Below are 17,309 nucleotides of genomic sequence, written 5' to 3'. Positions count from 1 at the left end.
GTGAAATGGAAGGTTGGGGGAATGAGTAATTGACTGGGTTTCTACTGAGAGAGTTGATGATTTTGGCATTGTGATTTATACGTGAAGAAGAGGGGTGATGAGGTCTATGATTAATGAGGATAGGGATATTGGAATTGCGGTTAACAGGTTTGCAGAAAATTGTATTGCTAGAGGCTGTGTGAATAGTGGTGGATAAATGATCTGAAATAGAAGCTTCGGGAGGGATGGAGAGAAGTTCCACTCCCGGTCGATAGGGGGAGCTCAAAGGATGGGGAGATGTAATTGAAGGTGTACTAGTGGGCAAGAGAGGGAGCGAAGAAGAGCGGGGGGAGGGCAGGGACGGTAGTGGTCATCTGATCCCACTCCTACCCTCCAACCAAACCTCATCCCCACTGCACTTGGGGGCAAAACATGCCCTATGTAGCACCAGGATTGGCCAGGCAGGCGCCCATGCAAACTTTTCTGAGTAGCGCAATCTAGCACAGCAGGTATTTCTATCTCATCTCAATCTGATAGCCTATTTGAGGCAAAGTTGTTGACGTGTCATGTCATATAATGTTAAGTTACCATTTATTTTCATTATGCTGGCCTGTTCCGCTTTATTGTCTAAAACATGTTTATTCTCAGACAATTTGACTTGAGTGCAAGACTCAAGCCCCGTGAGAAAAATGTGAAGTGTTAACCAGCATTATTCAGGTTTTAAAGTTACTGCCCTGCATTCTGTCCATGTATTTTTCCCTTTCTCCATTTCACATAGGGTCTGAATAGCATGCATCTTCTCACGTTTGCCTATGAAGATGCAGATGTCTGCATAGATTTGTTTAGAGTGCTCCTAGAGGGTACCTTGCATGGGGAGTGCTCTTGTTTTACTTGATGTGCTTTTATCATCTGTTTAGACTGTATCTTGTCTGTAATTTTGAAACTTTTATACACATATATAACCAGTTCCCAGAAACACAGGCAATAATAACATTAACATTTAAAATAATAACTTTTAAATCTATAATATCCTTAGGCTGAATGTCTGTCAACTGTCAAAGAGAAGCTGTGAAGCTCTGGCCTCAATTCTCTCCGGACGCTCTAGTCTGAGAGAGCTGGCCCTGGGTAACAACGACCTGCATGATACAGGAGTGAAGCTGCTTTCTGCTGGACTGGGGAGTCCACACTGCAGACTGGAAACTCTCAGGTAAGATCCATTTACAGTTATTCAGTTGGCAGATTTGCTTCAGATTCTCCACTCCACACGGAAGCAGCTGGCTGCCTGGCACTCCATAGTTCCCACTCGCGTAGCGCCACAACACGCTGAATTCCATTCGATTTAGGGGCAGAACACGCAAGGATTGGCCAACACCAAATCCAGTCCCCAGAATTGTCGAATAAGATCATCGACATGCTATGGCCCGCCTCTCAACCCTCTGTCATCTCAGACAATATTTACTTTCAGTCTGAAATGTCTCTGACCCGTCATACCACTTGGGTTCTGTTGGGTCCAGCTTGTCTTTAAATGTGTATTTTCAATTTCACTTAAAGTTTTTCCAGAATGTGGTTTAGTCTGACCCTAATTCATACACAGCCATTTATCTGCATGAGAGAGATGTTGAGAAAAGATGCATGTTTTGATACCATGTCATTTATATTACTGCACTTCTCTCTATGTCTCCCTCAGTCAAAATTGACCTGTTCAGAGTGAAGCAGCTAGAATTTCAACTAATGATAAGAGGCCATAATAAACAAAGGAGATCTACATAGTGAGGTTCACTATGTTTTGTTGTTGGAATTTTTGGGAGATTTGCAAAACTATACATTTTTGGAATTGTCAGAGCATGGAGAGTCTGAAAACCAATGTTGGCATTTGCAGAGGCTGTCATTTTGGATTTTCAAAATCACCACTATAAAATACATATTCTACGCTATCTCATTTCCAGTCAACGTAGATTTGCATGAAACTTGGCAGAAAGGTTGGTCATGGGCCAAGGATGAACTGATTAAGTTTCCACACCCACTAGCCAAAACGGGGCATGACAATGGGCATGTCCAATCACAAAAAGTTGTCTAATTTCCAAATGGATTCACGTAACACCACCAAACTTTGTAGGAAGATTGGTCATGGGCAAAGGACAAACTGACAATCTTTCCACGCCCACTGGCATTCCACTGTACTATGATGGTCATTGTTGTTGTTATGTTATGTTGCTTTGTGAGTTATGTTATATGGAATGATGGTAGTAATAGTATTGTTATATTTATTATTATATTATTGTGAAATAATTTTACTGGTATTGTCATAGTGATATTGCGTCTCATCATTCATTTACTATAACCATATTAGCACTGTCCTTTTCCTTCCCTCCACCACACATACCCAAACATGTTTCATATACCAACATGTAATCTCTGCCCCTATGCTCTTATCACATCATCACATACATCATTGTAACTGCTTTGTGGTATTATATGTACATTTATCTGTTGTGTCTATATTGTCTATCTTATGTGTCACACTTGTTAAATGCTATCTTCACTAGAAAAACAAAACAAGAAAAATGCACACACACAGCGAGTACGGACAGAAGACTCCGTCCATATGTGTATCTGTATTTAATGTTTAGCATAATTATGCCTTTAAACTGATTAATTCAATATAATCTGCTTTATATAGCTTGATGTTTGTATTTTGGCTGCATTACTTATGACACTTTAATATCTGCTTTTACATATAAATATTAAAGCAGCTACGAGCAACTTTTTCGATTGTTATTAAACAGTATAAATTTAATATCAATGCATCACATCTTACCTCTAATAGTCAACGAGACCAAAGCCGTGTGGATCAGAGATTGCTCCCTTTAGATGATTATTAAGTCTGTGTCTGTCTAAACTCGCGTCAATAGGGGGCTCTCTCTCTCTCTCTCTTACCGCCGGACCGTCTAAACCCGGAAGTGAAACGCGGAAGTGAAACGCAGCTGCCTGCCTACGCCGTTCGCGCTGCCTAGCAACGCAGCATAAACAATGTGAATGCCACGCATACTCTCGCGAACATCTCTCGTTATATTCTAACAGGTTTTTTGGAAGATATTTTGTGGTTATGGCCGAAGTGGCTGCTGCAAACCGTTTCATTTCACTTCCTGATTTTCCCTGGCCACAGACAGACTAACACTGGCCGATTCACTCGCGCTTCAAGCGAGACTACTCTGCGTTGGTCTCGTCGACTATTAGAGGTAAGATGTGATGCATTGATATTAAATTTATACTGTTTAATAACAATCGAAAAAGTTGCTCGTAGCTGCTTTAACATTATCATTATTGCTGGTAATCTTTTAAAGAAAACTGCCATTATAATCAAAAATAATAACATTTTTCATATGTTTATTTCTATTGAGTCTGAGTGGCTGTAAGCTGTCAAAGAGAAGCTGTGAAGATCTGGCCTTAGTCATGTCCCAGTCCACTGATCTGAGAGAGCTGGACCTGAGTGACAACAACCTGAAGGATGCAGGAGTGAAGCTGCTCTCTGCTAGCCTGGAGAGTCCATACTGCCGCCTGAAAACTCTGAGGTATTATGCTGTTTTTATCATTTTTTTTATACTTTTAGCTTTTATATTGTAACGGCAACCTGTTTTTATGTGTGTTCTGTATTTTTATATTATTTGTAGTATTTATTTTTTTATAGATTTCTGCTGTTGGGGATAAGGAGCTGGTTCGGTCATTGATATTAATAAATTATGAAGTTTGTCAGAAGATATAGTAATTCTCTATTAATTTGGGGCACCAGAGTAAGATAACGCTCACACACCTGCCTATCAGTCTTGTTACGACGTCTAGGCACCAAACCATATCAAATCAGTCTCAGCTAATAATTGGATTTGTACAATTAGAAGGTTAAAGTCCATACACTGGGCTTCCTCACAGTTAACCACAGATATTGTGTCTATATGCTGGAATAATCAATAGAGACTTATAGAATATGTAACAAATGTATTTATTTATTAACCACAACATTAATATTACATTCATTTATACAAATTTTAATAGTAAAGTAATAAAACATTAATATTAAATATCAAATGTAATTCAAATATATTTATTTAATACAAAATGCATTTATATTAACCACAGCATTCATATTAAATATCAATATTATAGGGGATCATCAATCATCACACCTAACTACAAGCTACTAATCACATATATGGCTACACTAATTAATAAACAATAAACACTGCTTGCATAACTTGAAGGTAGGATTTTTCTTCAAGTGTGTGTGTTTGTGTATGTGTTTGTGTTTGCAATACATTACCAGGAGATGGCAACAGAGTGAAGGAGGAGAGACAGGAGAGTGGCCATAAGGCTGTCTCAGGGGGTGTCACCGGGAGTCGTGTTTGTTAACAGAGCTCACTGGGGATCTATAGGTGGAGCTTGCCTTCTTTGCAAAATATTGGTCCTGTTAAAACTTTAAGGTGAAATCTATGGGAACATGGTTAGGCTATAGTGGAGATGAATGAGACTTGGGGTTAATCACTCTTAGAGAGGATTTGTCGCCCATTAAACTATCAGCGTAGTTACTCTTAGCAAGTGGAATGCATCTGAGTCTTGACCTTCGTGTGTCTATGGATGTTTAACTTTAGATGAAAGGGATGCGAGAGAGAGAGAAAAGATGGATGCACAACTCTCAGTGGTGGAAGTACTGAAAGCCTGTACTCAAGTAGAAGTACTGTTACATTACTGAAATATTACTCAACTACAAGTAAAACTACTGGTGTTAAAAATATACTCCAGTAAAAGTAGAAAGTACTCTTCTAAAAACTACTTGGAGTATTAGTTACTTTTTTAACCATCAATGTTTAATAGCAAGCTGTGAAAGGCATTTAATTGAAAGGGGAGATCCATGTAGAACATCTATACTTTCAACAAAGCACATTTATCTGATAAATGATATGAATGAAAGATCAAGAATGACAGAGTTTCTCGTTATCTACTGGAAAAATACATCACCACAGGGTCAGACTGTGAGTTCTCCTCTGTTGAGTCTGTTTCAAGAGCTTTGACCCCCACTGGTGCTCTCGACAGAACATCAGCAGTGGCTATGTTTTTACCTGCAACATGGGAAATGGAGTATGAGAACCTCATTAATCTCATACTCAGTCTCTGAATACGAGGAGGTAGCTCCTCCAGGTTATTTGCCCCCAGCAGCGGCACAAGAGGTTTATGGTCAGTCTCGACGTGGAAATCAATTCCAACTAGGAAATCAGAGAATCGCTCACACACCCATGTAATGTCCAAAGCTTCTTTTTCTATTTGAGCATATCTTTGCTCTGTGTCAGTGAGCACTCTGGATGCATACGCTACTGGTTTGAGTTGGTTGTCTTGTTGTCTCTGCAGCAATACCGCTCCCAGTCAGTATGAGGAAGCGTCGGCTGAAACCACTGTGTCGGCTTTGGTGCTGTTGAGTACCATTCCTAGCGCCGTGCTCAGATGCTGTCTGATACTGTCAAATGCTTTCTGTTGTTCATCTCCCCATGTCCACATGTTTTAGCTCTCAACAGATCCCTGAGTGGCTGCGTCTTTTCTGATAGGTGTGGGAGGTATTTGCCTAGATGATTTACCATCCCCAGGAACCATCTGACTCCACTCACATCCGTTGGCTCTTCCATCCCGGCGACAGCCTCCCTTTTATCCGGGTCTGCTCTGACTTCAGACTTATGGATTATCTGTTTTTCTTTGTTCTTTGATGTGAATTTATGGCTTTTTGGCACCTATATGTAACCTTTTAAGGTCGAGATAATTGTATTATTCAAGATTCAAGATTCAAGATTTTTACTTAAGTATCACGTGTGAAATTCTTGTGGACAGGGGGATTTGTCTCTGAGTCGTGAGAGAAAACAGTTTTTGCATCCAGCTTGAGTTCAATCTTATATTCCCCCTCCATTTTGCCTAGCCCTTCAAAGAGCTTGGGAAATTGCTTGCCTCTTTAACTGACTCTGTGGAGTCCAGGCATATGGAATGTACTCTGGCTACTAGTCCAGACTTCAGACCTGAGACCACATACACATCTTGTACTGTGCTCTTGCTGTGTGTTCTCAGTGTAGCTGTGAATTATCCTCTCACATGCAGGCGATTCCTTCCAGCTCCATAGAGAGTTTTAGCTGATTTCTCCAGTTCTCGAAACTGTCCATATGCTTGGTATACAGCTTTTGGTATTGCTGTTACATCTGCGCCTGTATCTATTCTAAACTCTAATTCATGGCCGTTTACTTTTATTTTTGTGAGCCAGGCTTCTGGACCTCCGATGTGCCCACTGACATGTTTGTGCCTACTGAGCCCAAAAAGGCAATGTCCTCCTCAGTAGCATCATCACAGGAGGCATGGACCTCTCCAACAGCCCCAGACCTGCACACTTTTGCGTAGTGTCCTTTTTTGTTACACTGGTTGCAGAATACATCTAAGGCTGGACACTGCTGTTTGCTATGAGCTGGTGTTCTACCACATCTTTTGCACTCACTGTGTATCACCATGTGGCTGTGACAGAGGGAATTTACTTTGTTTCTTTAAGTGCATTTTGTTCTGCTGCTTAGGTTTGCTTTTGTTGCTGCACACCAACGCAGTCCATATTAGCAGTAGTCACTGTTTTGAAGTTGCTCGTTAGCATGCCCTGCTGCTTTTTCACTAGTTCAATTTGACGGACACAAGTGACTGCTTTCTCCAGTGTTAGCTCTGGGTCCATTTGAAGTTGCTCAGACAATCTTTTGTCTCTCAAGCCTAATATACGTGACTAACCTGTCACATATCATCTGGCTGTGTAATTCTTCATAGCCACAATGTTCATATAGACAATAAAGGGCTGTGATGAAACAATCCGCAGGTTCTCCAGCTTCTTGATGTCTCTGATTGAATTTAGCTCGTTCGAAAATCACATTTCTCCGAACTACAAAGTGTGCTTCCAGCTTAGCTGTAACTGTGCTATACTCACTTGCATCCTCCTCTGTCAAACGAAGTGAGGTTATAACGTCCTCAGCCTCTTCTCCCATTGTATAGTGTTCACTTGGTTTTCATCTGGCTGCAATTTGAGAACAGACACTATTCTGAACTTCTCAAACCTTCGGATCCACTTGGGCCACTCTTCTGGCTTTGTGACGCTGAAGTTGGGTGGTGGAGGGACTTGAAACCGATGCATGTCTGCTCACTTTTCTTCTTTCTTTTTATCTTTCCCCCGTTCTCTTGCTGTGTACCATCGCGCACATAGCGTTAGCTTGTTCACTCGCTAGCTTTAGCGTAGTTTAGCCTAGCCTCCAGCAAGGCTTCAAAACGAACAAAAACAGCGGGTTCTCTTTGTTCACCAACCTCTCAGATGACTCTTCTCAGTTGTAAACGAAGTACTCTGACACCATGTTATATTAGGATGGCACGGAAGACTTACAGTATAAAGTAAGAGCTCAGGATGACACGTCTTGTGTGTGACTTGGATATTTTAATCTGCTCTCAAAAAACCCTGTTACAGGATACCAACGGTATATGCCCACTAGGCGGCAGTAATGCACAACACAACAGATCAGTGAGGAGAGGAGAGCAGAGCAGAGTAGAAGAGACCAGACCAGAGGAGGAAGAGGAGGTGGAGAGGAGGTGCTGTGGAGAGAAGCAGAGATCAATAATGTAATGTTTGTGTTGTATTGTATTATTTGACATGCTTTTGTCCAGAAATCAATTACCTGTAATATAACAGTGAAATTATATCAATACAATAATTTGTCTAAATTCTCTAATTGTGTTAACTTCTTGTAAATGAAAAAGGCTAATGCTGAAGTTAAACAATTCATGAATTTGCTATGGCAGAGATTTTCAAAGTTGCAGACGGGCCTCCCCAGGGGGGGCTCCAAGCAGTTATGGGGAGGCTCAGTGAATGAAAGTAATTTTTTTTACAGTAGTTATTAAATTATAGTTAAAGAGATCTTTCATAGATACAGTCGTTTGGGGGAATTTGGCAGAAACAAACAAATGCCTTCAGACAGACCCTTTTATGTATTTGGTCACCGGATCTGTATCTGAAGTATGTGAAACAGCATATCAGGCTATCTTGGCTCAATTGTTGAGTTTCTATGGCACACATGGGCAAGATACGGCGGGCCCGCGGGTGCCCCCTGTGTGGCCCGCGATGGAAGAGCATTTTTTTTTTACAGTGCATCTGAACGCAACGTGCAAGATATCCGCTGAATAAGTGTCCAAATGTTCATGTCATTCTGGCCAATACTTCACTTCTGTTATAACATTTCAGTCTGGAATATGCAATATCTTTCAATAATCTTTATGACTAAAAGGCTAAACGTAGTCTCGTGTAAGAAATGACTGTTCTACAGTCATTTCTTGTGGCCCTGGTGCCTGGGGCAAAATGCGGCCCTAGGGCCGCATTTCAAAGAAAAACAAAATGACCCCGGAATACTCAATAAAAGGCAGAATTATGTTAATAAATCTCATCTGCTACAGCCATTGGATTTGCATCACTATTATATCAGGAGATTAATACCAATCACAATGGGAGAGCGGGTTAAAAATAGGGAGACTCCCGTGAAAATCAGGAATGTTGGCAGGTATAATCTCCAATGTGTGGCCCTTCGCTTACTTGATGTAAATCAGTATGGCCCTCAGGAAGAAAAAAAATTGCCCACACCTGGTCTATGGGATCAAATAACAATCATGATCCTAATCATGAATCATAGGCTTCCAGGAATTGAGCAAGGTGGGGTCCTTCTTCCAAGCTTTGTCTGGAGGAGGCCCACAGTCTCAGAGTTTTAAAACCCCTGTGCTATGGGGACTGCCCAGAACCCTCTCAAATACCTCTGGTGGTCCCTGGACCTCACTTTGAGAACCACTAATCTAGTTATTCAGTATTCACCTGAAATTACTCGAAAATTGTGCATTTACGTTTTGGAAAAATAAAAGAAATCCAGCCCCCCCGCCCCCCTCCCCATCACCTCTCTGGGATAAGACCCCAATGTTTCAGAAATGCCCCTGTTGGGAAGGAAAGGGGAAGATCACTCTGTCTCCTGGTGCATTTGGAGAGACTTGCTTTTTTATCTGAGTAGCGGGGAGGATTTCCGTCTCGGGTCTTGGTCTGCTGGGCAGGTCTGTTGTCCCTCGGTCGGCTGGGGCAACGGAGGTCTGCTTTGTTGATAGATTCCTTCACGGCAGCTGGCTCGTGCTGGGCCGGGATGGTTCCTGTTGTTCTGCACCCTTTGCATGCAAGAGGGTGAGAGGTGTAGTGACGCAGTATCTTTAGGCTACGTTGCTGGTTTCAGCTGTTTCTAGGTGCTTTGGCTCAGTCATAGCTGGGCCCAAAAATCCATTCTCTTTTCTCCTCTGGCTGCTGGCAGGAGGGAGAAAAGAAGGGGGAGCAGGGCCCTGCTTCTCTCAACACATTCTCTCAACACCTCCAAGGTTAGCTGAGAATCTCTTGAAGGCTCAAGGAAGACTGAGATTACACAACGTTAATCCAGCTAAATGCAGGCTGGTATGGCGACTTTCCCGTCTCAGGCAGGAGAGGCCTGGCCCTTCACTCCTTTTCCTAGTTCTGCAGCAGAATGAAATCTTATGTTGCAGTCTGTGGCCCCTATCGTTGCATCAGCGTTGTTTCTAGGCCGAGCGCCTGGCGCTGCGCAAATCAGTGGGCGTGGACCAGCGCACTTGATATCTTGGTGTTGGCGCTACACGCAGCCTTAAGCATTACAACCACGCCTTTTAAGCGTAAAATTATGCACCGTCATGCTCATTGGATACGTGCAATAAACGAATCGCACGCTTGCCTTTTAAGCTCCAATTCCAGTGGTCCAGCAAAACCAGACAAAAGCCAAGCGCTCTGCCCTCCCCCCCTTCATCCAGTCTGTCTGTCTCCATATATAGGCTATTATTCCATATTATTATGCTTCTCAAACCAATCTAACTGCAGTTTAAATACTGCAAGCATGTAAATACCCTACACTATAGCAAGATCAAAGTGAAAAGAATGTTCTAAATGCATCAGCTAGAAAAATATAGCCTATTAGATTGGTGAAAGTTTGTCCAGAAATATATCATTTTCTCTCGCCTGCTGCAGGAAGGATGATGCACATAAATATACCCTACATTATGTAAAGTCATTGCATAAATGTGTTTTTATTGTAAAACTAAATGTGAAATAGGGCCAAGTTATTGGAGCAGACATTAGTTTAGTTTAGTTTAGTTTATTTCGGTCAATTTCACAAGTACAGCTCAATACAGTTGTGATTAAAGAAAAGCAAGAAAACAAAATAAAAGAGCAAACAGTGATTGCTGGTTGGGTATATACAAGCCTGAAAAGATCTGACCGAAAAGGAGTAGGCTGAAGCAAACGCTTATAGCGCCTACCCTTTTTACATTTTTTTTTTTTTTTTTTTTTTTTTTTTTACATTTTTTTAAACTTTTTTCTTGATATATAATATTGATAATAGTGATAATAATGATAATAACAATAATATAGAGTACTAAGCAAAATACAGGTATTCTATATACACATGTATACATGTACACATGTATATTATTTTTATTTTTTTATTATTTTATTTTTTTCTTCTTTTTTCTAAATATATAATATTGATAATAATGATAATAATGATAATAACAATAATAATGAGTACTAAGCAAAATACAGGTATTCTATATACACATGAATTGTACTTACAAAGTGTCAAATACACAAACTAAATTTCTATATACCTAGGAATGTAATAATATGTTTAAATATAATAATGTAATATAATATAAATATCAATCTTGAGTTTTATATTTGTTAATAATCTGGTTTTTTAACATTTTTTTAAATTTGTTGATTGTTTTACACATTTTTATTTCATTTTCTAGTCCATTCCATAATTTAACTCCTTTAACTGTTATACATCTTTGCATTGCATTTGTTCTGGTTTTTGTTCTTGTAGTTGTGAACATGCAGATTCCTCTTAGGTTATAAGTGCTTTCTCTGGTTCTGAACAACCTCTGGATGCATTCTGGGAGCTCTTTGTTTTGGATTTTATACATGAATTGTGCCGTTTGGAAGTCCACCAAGTCTCTGAATTTGAGGGCATGTGATTGTATAAATAATTTATTAGATGGTTCGTTATAATCAGCTCTGTTTATGATTCTTATGGCTCTCTTCTGTTGTATAAAAATTGGATTTGTGTTTGTTTTATAGGTGTTTCCCCAAACCTCCACACAGTAGGTCATATAGGGGACTATAAGAGAGAGGTACAGTGTATGTAGTGAGTTGGAGTCAAGGATATGTTTTGTTTTGTGGAGTATTGCAATGGATTTTGAGATTTTAGTTTTTACATGTAATATATGTGATTTCCAGTTTAGTTTGTGGTCTATTATTACTCCCAGGAATTTATTTTCATTTACTCTTTCTAATGTTACGTTATCTATCATGATTTGGATTTGGTTATCGATTTTACTATTGCCGAATATTATGAATTTGGTTTTGTTTAAATTTAGTGACAGCTTGTTAATGTCGAACCATCGTTTTAGAGTTTGTAGCTCAGTCTCCACTGTATCCAGAAGTTGTTCAAGATTGCTACTGGAGCAAAAAAGATTTGTGTCGTCTGCAAACAAAACACAATTCAGCAGCTTAGACACTTCGCAAATATCATTTATATATAAAATAAATAATTTTGGTCCCAGAACGGAACCCTGTGGTACTCCACATGTGACCCTCTGCAGGTTGGATTTTTCATTATTTATTTGTACATACTGGAGTCTATTTTCAAGATAGTTTTTAAGCCATATGCTAGCTGCCCCTCTGATGCCATACCGTTCCAGTTTTTTGATTAATAATTTGTGGTCAATTGTGTCAAATGCTTTTTTTAGATCTATGAATACTCCTATGGTGTGTTGTTTATTGTCTGTTGCTGTGGATATGTCTTCTATGAGTTTCATTACTGCCATTGATGTTGATCGGTTAGTTCTGAAGCCATATTGGTTGTCACTTAGTAAGCTGTGTTTTTCTATGAAATGATCCAGTCTACTAACAAAGAGTTTTTCTAAGATCTTAGAGAATTGAGGAAGGAGAGAAATTGGTCTGTAGTTTGAGAATAAGTGTCTATTATCATTTTTGTATATGGGAATCACTTTTGCTATTTTCATTTTATCAGGGAATATGCCAGTTACTATTGATTGGTTGAAGATATGGGTCAGTGGTTTTGCTATAAACTCTATAATATGTTTTACTAGTGTCATGTCAATATCGTTGCAATCAGTGGATTTTTTGTTTTTGAATTTATTTACAGTATCCACAAGTTCTTTTTCCTCAATTCTTTTCAGGAAGATGGTGTCTCGATTTGAAACGATAATATTCTCATCTATCCCCTCCTTTATTAATGGATCCACAATATCCTTTGCTAAGTTAGATCCAACATTTACAAAATAGTCATTGAATTCATTTGTAATTTCATTTAGTTTGGTTATATTTAGTTGATTGTTGTTAATAAAGTAATTTGGATATTCCATTTTTCCTTTACCCTTTCTTATTATGCTGTTCAGTACTTTCCATGTGCCTTGCGTGTTGCTTTTGTGCTTTTCCAACTGGTTGTTGTAATAATCCTTCTTACTGGACCTCATTATATTTATCAGTTTATTTTTATATTTTTTATATTTCCTTTCTGTTTCCTCTGTTCTGGCTTTTAAGAACTGCCTATATAGTAAATTTTTCTTTTTACAGGCATTTTCTAGACCCCTGGTTATCCATGGCTTGTCATCATATTTGTTCATTCTCTTGGATCGTGTTGGACAATGCTTCTCATACAGATTTGTGAAAGTGGTCAAGAATTCATTATATGCTGCATTTGGATCAGGTTTGGAGTAGACTTCATTCCAGCTTTGTCTCGATAGGTCCCCCTTGAGAGTCTCTATTACTTCTGGTGTTCTATGGCGAGTAAATTTATGTGTGTCTGTGTTGCATGGGGTGTAAGTTTTGAGGGGGTTTGTTATGACTGCAAATACTGGAAGGTGATCACTTATATCATTGAGAATGATTCCACTCACTATTCTGCATCCTATGTCATTGGTAAATATGTTGTCTATTAATGTGGCACTGTCAGTTGTTATTCTGGTAGGTTTTAATATGGTGGGAAATAAACTTGTGCTGTACATTGTGTTGATGAAATCACTATTGCTTTTATGTTGGTTTGGGTTAAGTAGATCAACATTGAAATCCCCACATACAAAGAGCATTTTGTTATTATTCATGTTACTATACATATCTGTTATCTTATTGTTGAATATGTCAATACATGATCCTGGGGTTCTGTAAAAACAGGTTATAATTGTGTTCTTTGATTTCACACCCTCGATCTCTACCGTAACACATTCCATTACATTTTCTATTGTTGTTGACATTCTTTCTACTAATTTAGAATTAACTTCGTTGCTCACAAACAGTGCGACTCCTCCACCCTTTTTGTTTGTTCTATTGACAGAAAATAGCTCATAGCCCTCAAGCTCCACATCTGTTCCCTTCTCTTTATTGAGCCAGGTTTCTGAGATAGCAACGACAGTGAACCTTTTGAATTGTCTCAGAAAGTGCTTAATCTGGGTGAAGTTGCTGTAGAGACTTCTGCTGTTGAAGTGTATTATGGACAGTGTGCCATCCATTATTATGTTATGTTTGAATTGATCATCAGTATAATATTCACAGTTGCAGTCAATGTTGTTGTAGAAGTGATTGTCAGGATCTATGTTGCTCTCAATATCATACATTTTGTGTTCAGCAAAGTCAAAAGTTTTTAGGTTCAGATTTTCGTAGGTCTCCTGTGCGGGTAGATTTTCGCTCAAGCTATCTAATAAATCCATTTCTTCGTGCTCGTCGACATCTGAGTCATTACATGGGAATGAATAATCCTTTTCCAGTCTTGTCGTATCAGTCATTGATTATTACAAAAGTGTTTATAGTCGAGTTGCCATCGCCCAGCACACTTGCACCCACACACACACACACGTTCGCAGGCGTTCGCAGGTACACACACACACACACACACACACACACACACACACACACACACGAACACACTCCCGCACACGTACACACACACACACACACACACACACACACACAAAGCTCTCCGGAGTGATGTATTCCAAGGCACACAAAAAAAGGAAGAGAAAAAACAAAAACAAAAAACACTGCTGGTGCCTCATTACAAAAGTAATCCATGCAGTCAAAGTAGAAAAAATATAAACCTTTGCCAACAGGGTTAATCCGAAACCATCCAGGTCTCCAATCAGTAATAAACCATGCCTCTGAAACAACAATAATCCAGTCTATCCAAACGAGGGGAGGGAAAGCAATTACCATCTCAAAACCAAGATAATCCATGTTGTGACCGCTCCATGCACAAATGTACCAGGGGATACCAGAAGATATTGATGTTGTAAAAAAATTAGAGTAAAAATGAAAGGAAAAAGATTGATTATCGGTTTCATCAAAACATGAGTGAGTGGGGGACAATGCAATCAGCATCTCAAAAAACAAAAACATGGAAAGTTCATGCATTGCATTGCAGCAAGTAGCCATACTATGTTGGGAGCGAGTGATCATGTTATCTGTATTGGTCTAGCTCGTTGAGCTCTCTTACCGTAATGACTTTGGCGTTTTCACCGGGTGGTCCGTTTAGCCGTATGATCACTCTGCAGTTCCTGGTCCAGGTTGCTTGTATTTTGTCTTGCTTCTTTAGTATACGTGCTTCTCTTGCGATGTCTGCATTCTTTTTTGTCAGGTGCTCATTTAGGTACACTTGCGTGCCCTTCAACTTCTTCCCCTGTCTCAGTAGCTCAATTTTGTGCTTGCGATTCACAAATCGAACTATTATGACAGGCTTTGCTTTACTGTCCCTTCGGGGCAGGGTGTGACAGGCTGATATGTTGTTACTTTCAATGGTGATGTCCTTACTTTCAAAAAATCGGATAACCTGTTGTTCCAGCGTTTGTTGTTCTTCGGGTGAGGCGTCTTCTCCTTCTCTGCCTCCGCTGGTAACCCTCGCGTATGTTCGATGCTTGGTTTCCAGTCCACTTATTATTAGATCATCCATCCTTGAGTATTGCTCCAGGTCCTCAACCCGTCGTTCTAAGCCCTTGATTGTTTTGTCTCTGTCTTTAACCAGGTTCTTGAGTTGTTTGATTTCGTTGTTGTTTTCGTCCATCAGGCTAAGCAGCGTAGCTAGTTGCTTAGCCACAGTGCGTATTTCTCCCGACATCAAGCCCAGGGATTCGCGGATCCCCTCGATGTCTTCCTCAAGTTGCTGGGGATTAGGTCCTTTCTTCGGTCCCATGATCTCCTCTTTTTTCGTTTTATCTTCGTATCCTGCAATGTTATTTTCGCTTCGTTTTTGATCTCGGCTAGTACATCTGAGTACTACATCTGAGTACTACATCTGAGTACTACAGGGCCCATCACAGTATAGCAGATGCCAGTAGAAGCGCGTTCCGCTGTCACTTATCTAAATCACATTAAATCGACAAGGGGTATATATAGGCCCAGGAGGACATATGTTTCACATAGGGTGGTGTTTTCATTTCAATGTTTTATTTGGTCCAATATTGAAATGTTCTACAATTGGAGGTTGTGTTACCATTACACATTATTTAGATCCTCCCTTAATATAGGTTTTCGGCTCATTTGGTTGCTATTTAGTAGCGAAATGGGGAAGCACAATGCATGCTGGGACATTCACATTGCAGTGAACTTACAACTTATTTTTTCTATGGGACGTGTTGTGTCTGTCTGAGCGAGGGAGTCAGAGAGAGAGAGTCGTATTGTGCCTGTCAGACTGATATGAGCAAGAGAGAGGGAGTGACACAGAGAAGGGTGACAGAGGGGAGCCAGATGAGTGCTCCACGCAACCGGCGCACTGAATAGGCCTGGTTTTCAAAAGCGCAAAGCGCTAAATTTACGCCAGGTGGGAAGATATCATTACGCCGGCATTTAAGGCCGACACGCCCATTCTGGCCCATTCTGGGACTGCGCCACGCCCATTCGGCCTAAAGCGCATTTGGCAGCGTAAAGCCATATTGATATCTTCCCGAGGAAGGCACAAGGCACGTTTTTTTGCGTTTAAGGCCCGTTTTAGCGCCGAAGGCCTGTGGGAGGATAGGGGCCTGTGTGTTGTTCTCTGTGAGGCAGTGGGGTGCCAATCAGGTGATCTCCCTTGGCTGGGGAGAAGAGCAGTGTGCCTGGCACCCTGCTGAGGTGTGAGAACACAGGGTCTCCAGGTGAGAAAAGCAGGGTGCAGCCATTTTGTGAATCTGTGGAGTCTACCTTTGTAGTAAAATGGCTGCCACTCTGTTTAGATCCTCATTAGGTGGAAAAGTTATAGGCCCAACATCGCATTATTGAACAATAACATTTTGTATGGTATAATTATAAAAATGTATGGTGTTGTAGTCCTCTGTTTATCTGTTGTTTTAATTCTAGTAAAGGTGTCCACAGTTTTAGAGGATCATGTATGAGTTTTGAATTTATTTATTTATTTGTTTATTTAGACGGGACAGTGCAAAATTAATGGACACAAAGAACATAATCAGAGTGTAAAAATTGCCGGATTTAGCACGAGACTCGAGCACGAGGCTCGAACACGTTGCACATGGCACGAGGCTAATTTTTAAATATCTCTTTTGTCAGGTTGAATCAAACCAAGCTCACTGAGAAATGCTGTCAGGAGCTGTCTTCAGTTCTCAGCTCCCAGTCCTTTGACCTGAGAGAGCTGGACCTGAGTAACAACAACTTGCAGGATTCAGGAATGATGCTGCTCTCTGCTGGACTGGGGAGTCCACACTGTAGACTGGAAACTCTCAGGTCAGTATTCCTCAACCTGGTCAACACATGATCCTTTAAATCCTGCATTACACTCAGGTTAATGTCATGACTATTTCAACTGCTTAATCAGCAAGATAATGTCCATAAAAACACCTGACCTGTGTAGGTTTTTCCTTGGTTATATGATTTTTAAACCAATTGTGTGACACCACCATTGTAGCGGCAGACATCTTCAGGTTCTCATTTCTTGTTAGATTGCCACTTCTACTTACTTAGCGTGGCCGGCAGGAAGGGTTCTGACCAGTCTCAATGGTCTTTAACTCAAAATGCCTTTATTCAGGTTCTTTCGGGTAACGATGAAACAGGTTCCTAGCTGGCTTCTTTCTATAGCTAGCTTCTGGCATCCTTTGGAACACCTAGCTAGCTCCTATAGTTAGCTTCTTTCGTTACATGATGCGTTCATTCAGTTTGTTCTAGCTAGCTTTCACCTAGCTTTTGTACAGTCAGAAAA

The 17,309-nt window shown here is 40.3% G+C and overlaps 1 protein-coding gene across 1 annotated transcript in view; it reads left to right on the top strand.

Moving 5' to 3' along the window:
• LOC310788607 (uncharacterized protein) overlaps positions 1–17,309 on the top strand; it is a gene marked incomplete at both ends in the record, with an annotated part of 145,234 nt that overhangs the window by 51,308 nt on the left and 76,617 nt on the right. The window contains 3 exons of the mRNA XM_083650135.1: positions 1,016–1,186; positions 3,381–3,551; positions 16,664–16,837. Coding sequence (XP_083506261.1) covers positions 1,016–1,186; positions 3,381–3,551; positions 16,664–16,837 — 516 coding nt within the window. The remainder of the gene's footprint in view (positions 1–1,015; positions 1,187–3,380; positions 3,552–16,663; positions 16,838–17,309) is intronic.

This window comes from Poromitra crassiceps (assembly GCF_964638095.1).
Source record: "Poromitra crassiceps genome assembly, chromosome: 13".
In the NCBI taxonomy this organism is placed as follows: domain Eukaryota; kingdom Metazoa; phylum Chordata; class Actinopteri; order Beryciformes; family Melamphaidae; genus Poromitra; species Poromitra crassiceps.
This window is presented reverse-complemented; position numbering and strand designations above follow the sequence as displayed.